Source organism: Trachypithecus francoisi, unplaced genomic scaffold (assembly GCF_009764315.1).
Source record: "Trachypithecus francoisi isolate TF-2019V2 unplaced genomic scaffold, Tfra_2.0 Lachesis_group11, whole genome shotgun sequence".
Lineage (NCBI taxonomy): Eukaryota > Metazoa > Chordata > Mammalia > Primates > Cercopithecidae > Trachypithecus > Trachypithecus francoisi.
In genome coordinates this window covers 84,371,121-84,389,310 of record NW_022681456.1, presented here as the reverse complement: position 1 = coordinate 84,389,310, position 18,190 = coordinate 84,371,121, and the positions used below count along the sequence as shown (strand labels likewise).

At 41.5% G+C, this 18,190-nt stretch overlaps 1 protein-coding gene across 1 annotated transcript in view; it reads right to left on the bottom strand.

Moving 5' to 3' along the window:
• Positions 1 to 2,096: 2,096 nt before the first annotated feature.
• The window catches only part of RACGAP1 (Rac GTPase activating protein 1), a 32,920-nt gene continuing 16,826 nt past the window's right edge, over positions 2,097 to 18,190 (bottom strand). Inside the window, 14 exon segments of the mRNA XM_033222136.1 lie at positions 2,097 to 3,275; positions 3,608 to 3,716; positions 4,894 to 5,029; positions 5,158 to 5,290; positions 5,465 to 5,570; positions 7,080 to 7,278; positions 7,363 to 7,458; positions 10,892 to 11,012; positions 11,014 to 11,054; positions 12,992 to 13,122; positions 13,467 to 13,584; positions 15,044 to 15,124; positions 16,107 to 16,160; positions 17,789 to 17,858. Coding sequence (XP_033078027.1) covers positions 3,200 to 3,275; positions 3,608 to 3,716; positions 4,894 to 5,029; positions 5,158 to 5,290; positions 5,465 to 5,570; positions 7,080 to 7,278; positions 7,363 to 7,458; positions 10,892 to 11,012; positions 11,014 to 11,054; positions 12,992 to 13,122; positions 13,467 to 13,584; positions 15,044 to 15,124; positions 16,107 to 16,160; positions 17,789 to 17,858 — 1,471 coding nt within the window. The 3' untranslated portion in view covers positions 2,097 to 3,199.

Here is an 18,190-nt window from a genome sequence, read left to right as displayed (position 1 = left end):
GGGCATGCCTGTTGTCCCAGCTACTTGGGAGGCATAAAATAAATAATAAAATAAAAAGAACACAACAAGACCACTTTCAATGCCACCGGTTTAGTTCATAACCAAAAATGAGTACTTTTTTCCCCTAGTAAATCAATTGTGCACCCTAAACGTCCTCTGGACAAAACTCACATTCCTTCTTCTATCTCTGCAAGCAATGAATTCACCTTCTTAAGGAAGGCTAAGTTGTTAAACACCCAGTAATAAACTCAAATTGTTGCGGCTGAATCCAACCATGTAATGCTTGCCCAGTTAGATAAACATCAAACTCGGGAATCTTACATAGATCAGGGAGAATAGAGGTAAATGTCACAATTTAAAGATTCTGTTTATTAGCAAGTGTGACAGTAAAATTAAACTGCATTAAAAGAGAGGAACGTCAAAGGGTTAGGAGTAAGAGATGGAGTGATGCCTACTCCAAAGCACTGGACCCCCTTCCACAGCCCTCACACTGAGGAGGTATAATTTAATTAAGAAGACCCTGGAAAGTCAGACTGCTCCACAGGAAGTACTGTTAAAGAAGTTGAAGGTGGGTATATATTTCCCTTTGCTATCATCAGAATTATTTTCATGGCTAAGGTCTCTTGGCCTAGCCCAAAAACTGAGCAAATGGTTGCCAACATTTGACACACAGGACCATTTCCTTTTTCGTTAATGGACCATTGGTTCCTGCATAGGGTAGCCTTGCCTTCGCTAATGTTACACAATCCATTTACTTCTTCTACATTAGTGACTTGAAATCCACCTTGGGGAGATACTACAGAACAGCAAATATGGAACCAGGCCAACACTAGGATTGCAAAGACATAAGAAAAGAGGTAGCATCTAGGGCAGAGTTTTAAAAAATAAGGCCTAGCCGGCATGTGTGAAAGGGGGTATGGGACCCATCCTCTGTCAATTTGCTGAGGCAGATGGGCCCTGCTATGAAGCTGCCCCCTCCTGGGAAAAAGCCAGTAGGTTGCCTCCTCTCTCCACAGTTACATATTAAGCCTGCAACTGTTTACGTTCAATCTCAGATACATTCTGTTCACCAGCTTCAGAGTTCCAAGTGCAGGTGCCCTCAGTTAATCATTCCAGCTCACTCCAGAGTCACTTCCAGCAGTGAAGGATGTTCTAGGCAGTCAGCCAGCCAGAGGCAATTTTTTTTTTTTTATCTGCACCATTTTGGTCCCTAAAGACTTGTTTAAAAAGTTGTTGTTGTTATTTTTTAAGTACAGTCACATACTACCTTACGTTTTGATTAACAATGCATCCCATATACAACAGTGGTCACATAAGATTATAATAACCATAGTTTTACTGTACCCTTTTTCTGTTTAGATACATAAATACTTACCATGCGTTACAGCTGCCTACAGTGTTCAGAACAGTCACGTGCTGTACAGGTTTGTAGCCTAGGAGCAATAGGCTCTACCATATAGCCTAGGTGTGTAGTAGGTCACACCATCCAGGTTTGTGTAAGGACACTCAGGTTCACACAACAATGAAATCACCTAATGAAGCACCTCTCAGAATGTATCCCCGTCATTATGCAACTCATGACTGTGGGTTCTTTAAACAACACAACAGGCACAGGACAACTCTACAACTCCAGTTTGGACAAAGAAAGACTGATGAGAAATGAAGAAACAAACTCCCGGTGGTGGTAAGGCTGGGGTGCGTCCAGAGAGTGGGAAATGGGGAGTCAAGACACGCTAAAGGAAGTAATTTTTTCTTTTTTTTTTGAGACAGGGTCTCACACTCTGTCACCCAGGCTGGATGGAGTGCAGTGGCACGATCTCAGCTCACTGCAACCTCCGCCTCCCAGGCTCAATTTTACCACATCAGCTTCCTGAGTAGCTGGGATCACAGGTGTGTGCCACCATGCCCGGCTAATTTTGTATTTTTTGTAGAGACAGGGTTTGGCCATATCTCAAACTCTTGACCTCAGGTGAGCCACCCATCTTGGCCTCCCAAAGTGCTAGGATTATAGGCATGAGTCACCATGCCCAGCCCCAGAAATGATTTTCTAAAAGGCATTGAAAATTACCTTCCAAGACAAGAATACCAGCCTCATGTTCATTTTGAAAAAGCTATTTACTTTTTTTCCAAATATTATCCGAAATAGGTGTTTTACAGGTAAAGGTCAATATGAAGTCAAACATTCTATAGAAAAAATCATTTTTACAGATATTAAGAATAATTTTAACAGATGAAAAAGCTCACATCTATCTAGATGTGGCTATGTTCCATGGGAAAATTTCAGCATCCAAAGTGCAAAGAAGAAAATGACTGTGGCTTTTCTTACCACATAAAATATTGACAATCTTCCCTTATAGCCTACTCTTTATTGTTAGTTGGGATGCCAAAGGACATATTGACCTTTAGAAGTTGGGCTCCACTGGACAAGGTTGGGGGTATGGGAGTCAAGCATCAGAATGAATTCAATTTTATAAGAAAAACTGGCTTTGACCCCAAATGAACCCAAAGTTCAGCCAGTGGCACGTTAGAGATAAATACAAGTTGTACTTTCACATTTACAAGGTGTGCCACTCAACACCATTAAAGATCTAATCATCCAAATTAAAGCTACGCATATTCCCATCACTCGTTCTGTCCTCAATGTATCCCATTTTTATGAAAGCTCCATATTATAGCTCAGTTCATAATGGGGAATGAGAACTTCCGGTTCTTAGGAGGCATCCTAAATCCTCTGGTCTAATCCTTTATTGCCCTGCCCTCCCACTTCCCACCCTGAGACAAGCCAATCTTATCAGATAAGTAAGGTTTCTGTCATTGTCTCATGGAAATCAGTTCTAAACGAAACTAGAGAAAGATTGTTCATTCTATGAGCAGCATTTGGCTTTAAGCCAAAGGAACTATAACCCCCTTCCCCAAAAAGAATCATAACCAATTCCATACTAACCCTTCTACCCCTGGAAAGATGTCTCATCTAAAAGCTCCCAACAACAACCAGCACAAAGTGCTGGTATTATGTGACTTGAGGAGAAGGAAGGGAAGGTATACATAGTTTTAATAAAACGATCAGGCACAATTAAACTTGAGTAAAAGCCTGGAGAATGCTAAAAGTAGTAATGAGTACAGGAGGCTGCAGAGCAGAGTACAGGTGTGTCCTTTCTTATAGTCAGTCAATGCTGGGAAGTAACAGGCAGATGTGACTTCACTTGAGCATTGGAGAAGCAAAAAAGTTGCCTTGTCGTCCTAGGTTAGTGGCAGACTTGCTTTTGCTCCCAAATCTACAATAAAAAGAGAATGAACTGGACAAGTATTCTATAAAAAATGGTTGAATAAACAACTATAATATTACTTGATATAACCCACTATAAGTAGGAAACCCTAGACAACTATTTTGTAAGGTACTCTTAGTCACCTACAATGAGAGCGGGGAAATAGTAAAGACTTTCAGAACCTTTTTAAAGAAGGAATCCTTATAGCTCCATGTTCCCTTTTATAAAGTCTAGTTGCTAGCTAAAATCTAATGCAATTTTTCTTTCAATAAGCTTCAATATAATAAGAAGTCTAAGAAAGCAGTTGTTTTTTATTTCCTAGGAAGGCCAATTCTGCATACCTGGGAGTGTTCTTGGTGAGGGTGGAACGGACTCTTTGTGACAGGGAACTAGACGAAGGAGTTTTGAGAAGCTGATGTTCAGGAGTGGTCACAGGTCCCAGTAAACTCACTTCAAAGTTCAGACATATTTTTAAGAGAGGTGGGAAAAAAGAAGGCATCTTTTTAGATGGCTAGTTTTAAGCTGATTACTCTCTGAAGCACTTAAGAGCTAAGGTTAGACATCTAGCAAAGTCCCAGAAATCATTTTTGTCATCATTCTGTAACACACTCGTGTATCTTTTGAACTCAATGAATAGCTGACACTTCCTGATTTAGGCCATTCTCTAACTCCACACTTCACAAATCTAACATCTAAACATCTGACTTTCAGCTATACTAGAAGAAACAATATGCTCCCTTAGAAGGAACTTGCAATAATGAAAGAATGGGTCTCCAATGACAGTGAGACTGGAGTGAAACCAGCTTATTCATATCAAATTGTTGGTTAGCAACAAAAATTGGAAAAGCCTATAAGAAATTTAAGAAATCAAGTTGGTAAAACATATCAAGATTCATAAAAATGTTTAAGCCATTTAATTCAGTGATTCCCACTCTTGGGAATTTATCATTAAGGGAAAAGAGGATACATACATATAATATTGACTATAGCATTACTTGTAATTATGAAAAATTATAAAATAATGTTAATACCTACTAGAACATTTAAGCAAATAAGATTATATATGAGAAAAAGTTCTCACAACATGCTAAGTGAAATAAGATTGGATTATATTTAAACTATTATTATATCTTTTTCTTTTGGAGACGGAGTCTCACTGTCACCAGGCTGGAGTGCAGTGGCGCGATCTGAGCTCACTGCAAATTCCGCCCCCTGGGTTCCAGCGATTCTCGTGCCTCAGCAGCCCGGGTAACTGGGATTACAGGCACGTGCCACCACATCCAGCTAATTTTTGTATTTTTAGTAGAGATGGGGTTTCACCATGTTGGCCAGGATGGTCTCAATCCCTTGACCTTGTGATCCGCCTGCCTCGGCTTCCCAAAGTGCTGGGACTACAGGTGTGAGTCACCATGCCCAGCCTATTATATCTATATTTAAAAAACATATATCCATATGGATAAAGAAACGAGAACATGGAAAAGCGAAAAAAAATTACAATGGTAGAATTAATACAAATTTTCCTTTAATGTTAGAATTTTCAAACAGCTCTAGCAAAGGCAGGAAGAGGGCACATGACTAAAACTAAAGAGGGAGCCAAGTCCCTGGAGAAGCACATCTTGGGCCTTACCTTTAATATCTGGTGTCTGTGGTGTTGAAAAGGCATTTGAGTTTTCAATGACATGTAGGGGGTCAATGTTCTCTTGCTCTACCATCATGAACTGACTCCAGTACTCCAGGGGCAAGGAAAGCAGGCGCTCAACCACCTAAAAGCCAGCAAATCTGTTAGCAAACTTCCAAAGCTCAGGGCTTCTCGACTTTCTTTTATGTTATCACATTACACAAGTTCACACACACACACACACACACACACATACACCCCGCACCTGCCTACCTTGGGTTGACGCTTGATGTCCTGTAACATTGTTACTGGGTCTGGATTGGGCACAGCATGGGCCACTATTGTAGGGCCAAAGACTTTAGCCAGATTGGCAACATCCATTTTAGTATGTGGACTCTGAGCCACTCTAAGCAAAAGAATATTAAATTAGAAGTCTTGCTCCTTGCTTAAATGCAGACCAAAATATAGATTCTATAAGAAAACAATTCATCCCTCATACTCCCAAACACTCAACTCACATTATCTTCCCCTTGGAAAAAAAAATTCCCTAACTCCCAGAACAAGTTTCTGCAGTACTCACCTCTGCAAGTGAATCATGAGGAAAGCTAATGTGTCCCTGTTGGCCTGGGGCAGTTCACCAACAGCCTGGTACATGGCAGCTATGCTGTTGTCTTCATCTGTGATTTCTGTAATTGAAAAGAAAGCACCAAGAGGCCTAGACTTCTTTCTCTTGACAGCGGGCTTCCAAGTTATCGACCACAAAGTCTCATCTATACAGTAAGCTTCTGAAACTCCTGATTAGTTCATGACTACATCAGACTCTGGTTTCATTAACAAGCAGGATACTGGCCAACAGCTCAATATTAGAAGTCAGAACTTTTAAAAAATCTGCCTTTGAAGTTAGGGAAAGCAGTTGGCAACCGATGTGCTAGGAAGACAGGCATACAATTGCAGTGACTACAATTACCAAGAAGGTATTCATTCATAAAACATATTTAAGGGCCTACGATGTGCCAGGTACAAGTGCCAAGGATAAAGGAGAAGTAAATAAAGCCCTTACCTTATGTAACCTACATTCTATTGGTGGAGTCAGTCAAAAAGCAAATACCTATCAGGTAGAGTGATACATAAATGAAGAAACAAGGCAGGCAAGAAGCTAGAAAGAAATGAGAGCCGTTAATCTAGACAAGGTTGTCAGAAAAGTGTTTCTGGGGACAAGGTATATGAAGAGAAATATGAAAGAAATAAAGGAGCAAACCATACAGTATCTAATGTAAGAGCATTCAGGTTGAGACAACAAATGTGAAGGCCTTACAGTAGGGAGTAAGGTTGGTATAGTCTAAGAACTGAAAAAGCTCCAGCCTAACTGGAGAGGAAGGAAAGAAAGGAAGAGCATTGTGCACAATAACATAATGAGAAAGGAAGAGGACAGGCAAAGGTGACACGCATACAGTTACCCATCCATCAAACTACTTGAGCACCTACTATGTTTCAGGCACTGTACTAGGCAGGAGCTAATAAAAAGAGTAAGGTGGCCAGGCGTGGTGGCTCATGACTGTAATCCCATCACTTTGGGAGACCGAGGTGGGTGGATCACCTGAGTCAGGAGTTTGAAACCAGCCTGGCTAACATGGTGAAATCCCGTTTCCACTAAAAATACAAAAAATTACTGGGCGTGATGGTGCATGCCTGTAATCTCAGCTACTCAGGAGGTTGAGGCAGGAGAATCTCTTGAACCCAGGAGGCGGAGGTTACAGTGAGCTGAGATAGTACCACTGCACTCCAGCCAGGGCAGCAGAGACACCGTCTTAAACAAACAAAAAAGAGGCCCGGCACGGTAGCTCACGCCTGTAATCCCAGCACTTTGGGAGGCTGAGGCGGGCGAATCACGGGGTCAGGAGATCGAGACCATCCTGGCTAACAGGGTGAAACCCCGTCTCTACTAAAAATACAAAAAATTAGCCGGGCGTGGTGCCACATGCCTGTAATCCCAGCTACTCAGGAGGCCGAGGCAGGAGAATCGCTTGAACCTGGGAGACAGAGGCTGCAGTGAGCCAAGATCATGCCACTGACCTCAGCCTGAGCGACAGAGTGAGACTCTGTCTAAAAAAATAAAAAATAAATAAATAAATAAAAAGAGTAAGAAAACTACTGCCGTGGGGGAATTCATATTCAAATGTTACATCTGCCCTTACCTGCTGCTTCCATAAAGGCTTTGTTTAGGCGAAAGGTCAGAAGAGGTTCTTTAAGGTTTCGAAGAAAGTCTTTTAGAAGGCTACAGACAGCATGGATATCATCCACTTTGCTGAGGAGGGGTACAGTTTTCACTCTGAGGAATTTCTCTTTCAGCTCTTTTACTGTGCGGTCACAGCCGGAGATCCTATACAGGCCTGTCTATTATCAAGATGACATTTTTATTTAAAAACTTCCTAATGAACACAAATAACAAATTCACCATCTCCTACGGTTGACTCTTACCTCAGTCAGACCTCTTTGCTCAATCTCATTTACACAATGCACAACAATGGAGGGGATCATTGGAGAAGTCTGGGACACAAAGTCTGCCAGCATTCCCTGGAAAAAAAGAGTTTTAAATTATTATTTACACCATGTAGACCAACAGATGAAGACGACATGCGAAGAACCACCTCCAATCTTATTCTCAGACTGGGACATCATGTCTACTTTTAAATTCCTATTCCCAAAGCATATATTAAAACAGAGACTATCAATTATTTTTCCTACCTCCATGCCAGGACTGATTTATTATCATACATACCACACTTTTTTTTTTCTCTTTCATATATACCACACTCTTATGTGAACAAGGAATAAGACCACCAGCTATAACTAACTCCTTCTCATCCACTCAAGGACAGCAGAAAAAAGCAATAATGAAGTTACAGGTATAGCCTTTAATATGAAATATTTATTACTCTAAAGGATTTTTTTTTTCTAACAGAAGAAATCTGGAATAAGAGAAAAATAATCTTTTATACTTTCATTATTCTCAGTAAAAAAAATTACTTAACACATCTTATCACAGTTGATCATGACACAAACCTACCTGTAGGGGAGAACTCCATGGTTCTATATTAGAATACAGAACATGTGTAAAAAAAAAATGTACAGGTGGCCAGGTGCGGTAGCTCACACCTGTAATCCCAGCACTGTAGGAGGCCGAGGTGGGCAGATTACCTGAGGTCAGGAGTTTGAGACCAGCCTGACCAACATGGAGAAACCCTGTCTCTACTAAAAATACAAAATTAGCCAGGCGTGGTGGCACATGCCTGTAATCCCAGCTACTCAGGAGGCTGAGGCAGAAGAATCGCTTGAACCCAGGAGGTGGAGGTTGCGGTGAGCTGAGACTGCGCCATTGCACTCCAGCCTGGGCAACAAGAGCAAAACATCCTCTCAAAAAAAAAAAAAAGTACAGGCATGGATAAGAACTTGTAAGATTAGGGGAAATAACATTTGATTTGCTGAAAAGTAGGTAGGAAGGTAGTCATTTTGATTCTTGCTAATGTTGCTTACATAATAAAATTTTTTTTTTCGAGATAGGGTCTTGCTCTAATCCCGAGCTGGAGTGCAGTGGTGTAATCACGGCTCACTGCGGTTTCAACCTCCCCACCTTAAGCAATAGTCCAACCTAGCTTCCTGAAGTAGCTACAAACACGGGTGCACACCACTAATCTGGCTAACTTATTTATTTATTCTTTGTAGAGATGGAATCTTGCTTTGTTGTCCAGGCTGGTCTCAAACTCTTGGGCTCAAGTGATTTTCCTGCCTCAGCCTCCCAAAGTGCTGAGATTACAGGCATGAGCTACCATGCTCAGCAATAAATAATTTCTTAATGGATTTAATCAGTTTGGATTAAACTGGTTAAATATTTGGAAATAAGCAACTTAATCTTGATACCCTATTATGAAGTATGTCTAACATAAAAGCAAGAATAAAAAGATAATTTTATCACAGACAAAATTATATGATAGCTGAGATTTGCTTCCAAGTAATTCACTGGACAGAGTTAGGAAGAGGCAACGACAGTATTGATAAATCAAGAACAGACATAAAGGCTGGGTGCCGTGGCTCACACCTAGAATCCCAACACTTTAGGAGGCCAAGGCAGGCAGATCACTTGAAGTCAGGAGTTCAAGACCAGCCTGGCCAACATGGCAAAACCCCATCTCTACTAAAAATACAAAATTAGCCAGGCGTGGTGGCACATGCCTGTAATCCCAGCTACTCAGGAGGCTGAGGCAGAAGAATCGCTTGAACCCAGGAGGTGGAGGTTGCGGTGAGCTGAGACTGCGCCATTGCACTCCAGCCTGGGCAACAAGAGCAAAACATCCTCTCAAAAAAAAAAAAAAAAGTACAGGCATGGATAAGAACTTGTAAGATTAGGGGAAAATAACATTTGATTTGCTGAAAAGTAGGTAGGAAGGTAGTCATTTTGATTCTTGCTAATGTTGCTTACATAATAAAATTTTTTTTTTTCGAGATAGGGTCTTGCTCTAATCCCGAGGCTGGAGTGCAGTGGTGTAATCACGGCTCACTGCGGTTTCAACCTCCCCACCTTAAGCAATAGTCCAACCTAGCTTCCTGAAGTAGCTACAAACACGGGTGCACACCACTAATCTGGCTAACTTATTTATTTATTCTTTGTAGAGATGGAATCTTGCTTTGTTGTCCAGGCTGGTCTCAACTCTTGGGCTCAAGTGATTTTCCTGCCTCAGCCTCCCAAAGTGCTGAGATTACAGGCATGAGCTACCATGCTCAGCAATAAATAATTCTTAATGGATTTAATCAGTTTGGATTAAACTGGTTAAATATTTGGAAATAAGCAACTTAATCTTGATACCCTATTATGAAGTATGTCTAACATAAAAGCAAGAATAAAAAGATAATTTTATCACAGACAAAATTATATGATAGCTGAGATTTGCTTCCAAGTAATTCACTGGACAGAGTTAGGAAGAGGCAACGACAGTATTGATAAATCAAGAACAGACATAAAGGCTGGGTGCCGTGGCTCACACCTAGAATCCCAACACTTTAGGAGGCCAAGGCAGGCAGATCACTTGAAGTCAGGAGTTCAAGACCAGCCTGGCCAACATGGCAAAACCCCATCTCTACTAAAAATACGAAAAAATTAGTTGAGCATGGTAGCACACGCCTGCAGTCCCAGCAACTTGGGAGGCTGAGGCATGAGAATCACTTGAGCCCAGGAGACAGAGGCTGCAGTGAGTCAAAGTTGCAATACCGCACTCCAGCCTGGGCAACATGGAAACTCTGTCTCAAAAAAAAAGAGACATTAAAAAAAGAATGGACATGGCCAGGCACAGTGGCTCATGCCTGTAGTCCCAGCACTTTGAGAGGCTGAGGTGGGCAGATCACTTGAAGTCAGGAGCTTGAGACCAGCCTGGCCAACATGGTGAAACCCCGTCTCTACTAAAAATACAACCAAAAAAAAAATTAGCCGGGCATGGTGGTGGTACATGCCTGTAATTCTAGCTACTTGGGAGGCTGAGGCAAGAGAATCACTTGAGCCCAGGGGGGCAGAGGTTGCAGTGAGCTGAGATCGTGCCACTGCACTCCAGCCTAGGCAGCAGAGGAAAAAAAAAAAAAAGAGAGAGAGAATGGACACAAGTTAGTAGTCATGGAAGTTAAGTGATAAGAACCAGGGGTTAGTTACACTAATCTCTTTAGTTTGATATATGTCTGAAATTTTCCAAAATGGGATGAAGGGGAGGAAGGAAGGGAGAAGAGGAGGAAAGGAGAAGCAGGGAAGAGGAAAAAGGAAAAAGGGGAGGGCAAAGAAGTTTGGTTTAGAAAGGTATTAGACAAACCCAAATAGGACTCTTCAAGTAAATATCTTACAATTCTATTCATTATTTGTGGAAAGAAATATATTTGAGATCATTAATTTTAGAACAAAAACTGATACTAAGCCTTTGAAAGGCGAATCAAGAGGCTATAAAACAATGACGGCTCGTATAAGTCATACCTCTCCAATCTTGACAGGTGTTCCTATCAGAGTAGGAATGCAGGGAAGGGGACAGCGGTCCCGACATTCTGGATGAGATACCACACGACAGTCTCGGCACTTCAGAGATAATTTGCCAAATTATCCGCTTTCCACATGGAACACAGGATTCAGGTTTAATAACCTGGGATAAAACAGAGCAGAAGAAACAGAGTGATATGAATTAGAAAATTATCATCATAATCAACTTTTTTTTTTTTTTTGAGACTGAGTCTCACTCTGTCACCCGGGCTGGAGTGCAGTGGTGCAATCTCAGCTCACTGCAACCCCCGCCTCCCGGGTTCAAGTGATTCTCCTGTGTCAGCCATTCAAGTAACTGGGATTACAGGTGCCCACCACTACGCCCAGCTGATTTTTTGTATTTTTAGTAGAGACGGGGTTTCACCATGTTGGCCAGGCTGGTCTCGAACTCCTGACCTTGTGATTCACCCACCTCGGCCTCCCAAAGTGCTGGGATTACAGGCGTGAGCCACTGGGCCTGGCCTTTTTCTGTCTTTTTTTGAGATGGAGTTTCACTCTTGTTGCCCAGGCTAGAGTGCAATGGCGTGATGGAGGTTGGCTCACTGCAACCTCCACCTCCCGGGTTCAAGCGATTCTCCTGCCTCAGCCTCCTAGGCAGATGGGATTACAGGCATGCGCCACCATGCCCGGTTAATTTTTATATTGTTAGTAGAGACGTGGTTTCTCCACGTTGGTCAGGCTGGTCTCGAACTCCCGACCTCAGGTGATCCACTTGCCTCAGTCTCCCTAAGTGCTGGGATTACAGACGTGAGCCACTGCTCCCAGCCATAATCAACTAACATTTATTGAGCACTTAGTATGTGCCAAAAAATTTTCTAAGCCCTTTACACATATTTACATATGTAATTCTCACAGTAATCCCGTAAGATAGGTTTTGTTTTCTTCATTTTAAGATGAGGAAACAGAAGCAAAAAGAGTTTAAGTAACTCATTTAAGGTCATCCAGCTGGAAGGCAGCAGTGTGAGGTAGTGAAAAGAATTTGCTTAGAAAGAGCAGAAAACCTGGATGTTGGATGTTGGCAAGGCATGGTAGCTCATGCCTATAATCCCAGCACTTTGGGAGGCTAAGGCGGGAGGATCACCTGAGGTCAGGAGTTCCAGACCAGCCTGGCCAACATGGTGAAATCCCATCTCTACTAAAAGTACAAACATTTGGCCGGGCATGGTGGTGGGCGCCTGTAATCCCAGCTACTTGGGAGGCTGAGGCAGGAGGATCATTTTAACCCAGGAGGCAGAGGTTGCAGTGAGCCGAAATCACGTCACTGCACTCCAGCCTGGGCAACAGAGTGATACTTCATCTCAAATGAAAAAAAAGAAAAAAAGAAAACCTGGATGTTAAATGTGTCATTTACTATCATGTGGCTCAAAAATGTCAACTCCTCTGAACCTCAGTTAATTTTGCTTGGATTTTTATAAGGAAATCAAATGGTACAAAAGCAAAACATTTTGAAAATCTTAGGTGATATATTCAAGAAAAAATGTAAACATGTGTCACTAAAAAGTACTAACAATGGGCCAGGCACGGTAGCTCATGCCTCTAATCCCAGCACTTGGGGAGCTGAGGCAGGGGGAGCACTTGAGCCCAGGAGTTCGAGACAAGCCTAGGCAACATAGCAAGACCAGGTCTCTACAAAAAATTTAAAAATTAGTCGGGCATGGTGGCACACATCTGTATCCCAACTACTCAGGAGGCTAAGGCAGGAGGATTGCTTGAGATTGGGAGGTTAAGGCTACAGTGAGCTATGATCATACCACTGCACTCCAGCCTGGGTGATAGAGTAAGACTCTATCTCAAAAAAAAAAGTACTAACAATTGCTTCAGAAAAGGTTGGTCTCTTTAATTTAGTATTACTCACAGAATGGAAAGTAACTTACCTCTGTAACCAATAGTTACTTCTGGAGAGTAAAATTGGAATGAGGAAGGAAATTTGACATTTAACTTTATAACACTAAAGTATTTAACTTTATTCCTGGTATTTATTACTTTCACAATTAAAAAATTAAAACATGCCTAAAACAAAACGAACAATCACAGACTTACCGTCTTAGAAACAAAGTCATGCAGACGCATCCCTCCATTACTCTGTGGCGTGCCCACACTGTCTGTCTCAGTTCTTGGCTCCAGTTGTCTGCTGTTCAGGGTGGAGTCACTGTTCCAAGGTTGTAAAGTACCTAGAAAACAAGCAACTTTGAAGCTTTGTTTCTTAAATATTTTGTTGCTTCTAAATTTTATCTCCAGTTTTAATTGGGAGATAAACAGTAATCTGTCATCATAGCCAAAAGTGAGTACTAATGGCTATGTAAAAAAATAGTTTCAAGAAAAACTAAAGTTATGCAAGTGGGCTAGCAATTCAAAGGTAAAGCATGACACAAGCAGTTATCTGGTCCTCGGTATGCGGCAGTAAGAAACTACCCAATACATCCAATCCCTGCCTCAGGAGGGTTCTAAGAAATCAACACTCCAAAATTTTACTAGTTGTTTTACACAGGCCAGTTTAGTCACAAATTCAATGGACCTGTTTTCCTTCGGCTCCTGGTCCAATATGGCACAGTCTCAATAGTGGACACAGCTTCGATGGGCCCACCATCATTGGGAACAGTCACTGTAGTTTTTGCAACTAAGGATTCATTCCCCTGCAACAAAAGTAGTAATGAGAGAAAGACAAACAAAGCATCTAACTTACCTTCTACTATAGGGTATTTTGGAGCAGGTTAAAAATTCCTTAGTCTTAGTCAAGACTTAAGACCCCAGTCTGAAATTTTTTTTTTTTTTTTTTTTTTAGACAGAGTTTTTCACTCTATTGCCCAGGCTGGAGCACAGTGGCACGATCTCGGCTCACTGCAACCTCCACCTCCCAGGTTCAAGGGATTCTCCTGCCTCAGCCTCCTGAGTAGCTGGGATTACAAGCGTGTGCCACCACACCTGACTGATTTCTCTTTTTTTGAGGCGGAGTCTCGCTCTATCACCCAGGCTGGAGTATAGTGGCCCAATATCAGCTCACTGCAATCTCCGCCTCCCGGGTTCATGCCATCCTCCTGCCTCAGCCTCCCGAGTAGCTGGGACTACAGGCGTCCACCACCACGTCCAGTTAATTTTTTGTAGTTTTAGTAGAGACGGGGTTTCACCGTGTTAGCCAGGATGGTCCCGATCTCCTGACCTCGTGATCCGCCCGTCTTGGCCTCCGTGCTGGGATTACAGGTGTGAGCCACCGTGCCTGGCTGACTGATTTTTGTATTTTTAGTAGAGATGGGGTTTCCCCATGTTGACCAGGCTGGTCTCGAACTCCTGACCTCAGGTGATCATCCACCTGCCTAGGCCTCCCAAAGTGCAGGGATTACAGGTGTTAGCCACCACGCCCGACCTGAAACATTCTTATGTTGAAATCTCCTGTTTGGCTGGGTGCAGTGGCTCATGCCTGTAATCCCAGCATTTTGGGAGGCCGAGGTGGGAACATCATGTGAGCCCAGCAGTTCGAGACCATCCTGGGCAGCAAGGAGGGACTCCCCCTCTACTTTAAAAAGTAAAAATAAAGAAATCTCATACTTAAGAAGATAAACATAGGTGACGGGGCATATATTCAAGCAACTAAGACTCACTCTGACAGTTGTTTACTTAATCAGAGTAATTGGATTCACATGGATAAGGATTCTACTGCATAGAAAAACTTTAACCAAAGCCAGGTGCGGAGGCTCATGCCTGTAATTCCAGCACTTTGGGAGGCTGAGGCGGGCAGATCACCTGAGGTCAGGAGCTCAAGCCCAGCCTGACCAATATGATGAAACCCCTTCTCTACTAAAAACACAAAAATTAGCCAGGCGTGGTGGCATGCGCCTGTTATCCCAGCTACCTGGGAGGCTGAGACAAGAGAATCACTTGAACCTGGGAGGCCGAGGTTACAGTGAGCCAAGATCACGCCATTGCACTCCAGCCTGGGCAACAAGAACAAAACTCTCTCTCAAAAAACAAACAAAAACTGTAACCAAACATCATCTCTCTCAAAACAATGCTGCAATGCTGACTCAGAGGAGTTTTAATGCACGGGGCCTGTAATTTCTGTTATCTTGGCCTGACTACCTGGCCAAGTAGACTTACCTGGTCTACTGTGGAGCCAATGGAACGAGTTTTCTTTATAGGTCCAGGGGGACCATCAACAAACTGTCGGCTACTAGAGCGCTAAAAAGGAGACAAAGACCCGTAACTTTAGTGCCAAGCAGAAATGAAGCACAGAAGATAAAATTATTCCATCAGACAACTTGGATACAGGTCCTAGGGATTAGGGCTACAGTAAATAACAATGTGCTCTCTCTCTCTCTTTGCCTATTTCCACATGAAGAATAAGCTGTTCCAAAAGAATATGTTGTACAAAAATGCTCTCAGTGCCCTAGAAAAAATGAGCAAGCTGTGGAGAAATTTAGATGACACTACCAGAAAAAGTACAGCTGTAATCCTAACTAAGGACATGAAGTCTTGGAAACACATTAAGTACCCTAAACAAGCATACACAGATAGATCTCTATATATCCCATTATACACGCATTTCATCTGAAGCTTATATTACAGCACAAAAGTTCTGTGTAAAAATTCATATGACAATTCAAAACAAACAAGTTTATCCTTTTCCACTGTACGAATGAATTGAAATGCAGCCTAAACAGTGAAATGGACAGGATCCTGTCCTAAGTTACTACTTCAAAGAGTACCAATACTGGTGGGAGCAGTGGCTCATGCCTATAATCCCAGCACTTTGGGAGGCCAAGGCAGGTGGATCACCTGAGGTCAGGAGTTCGAGACCAGCCTGGCCAACACGGTGAAACCCCGTTTCTACTAAAAATACAAAAATTAGCTGGGTGTGGTGGCGGGCACCTGTAATCCCAGCTGCTTGGGAGGCCAAGGCAAGAGAATTGCTTGAACCCAGGAGGCGAAGGTTGCAGTCAGCCAAGATTGCGCCATTGCACTTCAGCCTGGGCAACAAAAGCAAAACTCCATCTCAAAAAAAAGAGAATATCAATACTGTCCCCACAGCATGAATTCATTTGTACTATGTGCTTAACAATGGCTAGAGCAACATGTCAGGAATGCAGTATTATGGCAAAATTTGCAAAAATAACTCTATTATTACTATGTTTACAAAAAAGACTAAACAAACCATACATACCCTCTTTTCTCTCTTCTTCAGTTTGAAAGTCTTCACCAGAGAAGAGTCCCAATCCTGTTGACAATTACACTGTATTAATTTCTTTTTTTGGTTAGGCCTTCCCTAAACCCTGCACAAATAAATTTATAGAGAACTTTAAAGGCTTCGTCAGTCAGGCTACCTAATGTACAATTTGGGGAGAGTTAAAGAAGGGAAGGTCTCAAGTGTTTGAGCTATACAGCTATAGTAAGTTAATGTGCTTTCTTTCAAAAATTGAAGCTATTATTATAAAATCAGGAATCAATACCACAGAGGCAAGAAAAGGTTAAAGAATCAACTTCTGCCGTGATTATTTCCGGTGGCTGATCCTTTATTTCTGATTATTTTTGTAATTAGTTTTAAAACTTACAGAATGTTAGGCACTATACTGATCGTGTTAGATGGGATTCTTGCCCCCAAGGGACTGCCATTGTCTAATCAGATGCTCTGCATAATGTGGCCACTTAAAAAGTTCTACAGTTTAGGAACTTGGGCCCTAAAACATGTTCACCACTAAAGAACTATTTGTCTTTTATTGTGGTCACATTTCAATTCACCTATTTTAACTATTTGCATTCATTTTAGTAGTTACCTGTGATTTCCTTACTCCTGATTATCCCTGAAAACAGTATCTAGAAATAGTGGTATACAGCAAATAATAGCTTAGCTAAATAAATTTAACTTCCCCAATTCATGGTCCAGTAATTTAGTTACTGGTTGTTTGATTCAGCTTCAGTTACAACAAATATCATATCATACATAGGTCTAGCTCAAAAATCAACTGATAATATGATCTAGTTTTATTATATATTCGAGACCTCCACTATATCATTCCCTATTTGAAAAAGATGATGCCTAATATTTTTATCTATAAAATGACCATATATTCCCTGGTCAAACACTGAATTTGAACAGAAAACTCCTAGCCATGTAACAAGTAGTTGTCACTTGTTTTGCTATATCAGAAAACCAGTCACCAAAAACTTCCTGATTTGTTTTGTTTGCTAGTTTTCAGCTAGCAACAGAAAAGATGCACAAATCAATGAACTATATCAAAGACTGTATCAGGAGATGACCTTTTATGCAGAAGCATCACTATAAGTAAAAAGAAGTGTGCCGCCCCATAAAAGCAGGGCAACAAATAGTTTAACATGTTAACCATTGTTGATGAAAGCATTATATAGTGCCTAGAAACTCTAATCACACTTTTCTGGGTGATATCCCAGGACCTTGGTTTCCTTCTAATTGTGAAGTATGACTATGCTTTCCCCAAGAACCAAACTAATTCAGAAATAAGGCACAAATCTATATAAGAGCAGCAAATAAACGCTGCCAACATACAGTCTTGCTAATATTTTTATTACTAGCTGGGCTTTAATAAGTCAAAATATAATCAATTAGTACAAGTGGCACACAGAGATCTATTAAATGAACTCAACTCACGCCAAATTCTGAATTCTATATTCTCACTTCAGAAATGAATACAAAAGCCAGTCTCTTATAGCTCATGTGGATTTACATTTTAAATTGCTAGCTCAGAATCTGTAACACATCAACTAATAAAATAGTAATATAAGATGTTCAGAAGAGAGGACAGGAGAGATATTCCTGGGGAAGCAGAGGTAAGAAAAGTAGGTAATTCTCAGAGATCAAATGTTTATTACCAGTGATTCATCAGTCTTGTCAAAGCTGATATCTGATAAAATGGAACCAGATTCATCAATGGTTGATAGTCTAGATCAGTGAAACAATACAGTGTTAGACATAGTAGACCGTGGAATGTAAAATTCACCAACATTCAGAACAAGTCCTACTGGTCAGGTAATCGGTTAATTTCATAGCAAAATCTTCACTATGGAGACAACTACAATCTCAAACCCTGTGGTAGGCTACTTTGTATGGTTTCCACGGAGGAGTGTGTGTGCATGAGCACAGATGCAGCACAGTTGCTTTTTCAGCAAAGACCTTATAACAGCAGTTGAAAGTTAGTCAGGGTTATGGGTGCTATTCTCTACTGAGTTTGTATTACAGGTTACTCAAAATTCACAAAATCAAGGGAATGAAGT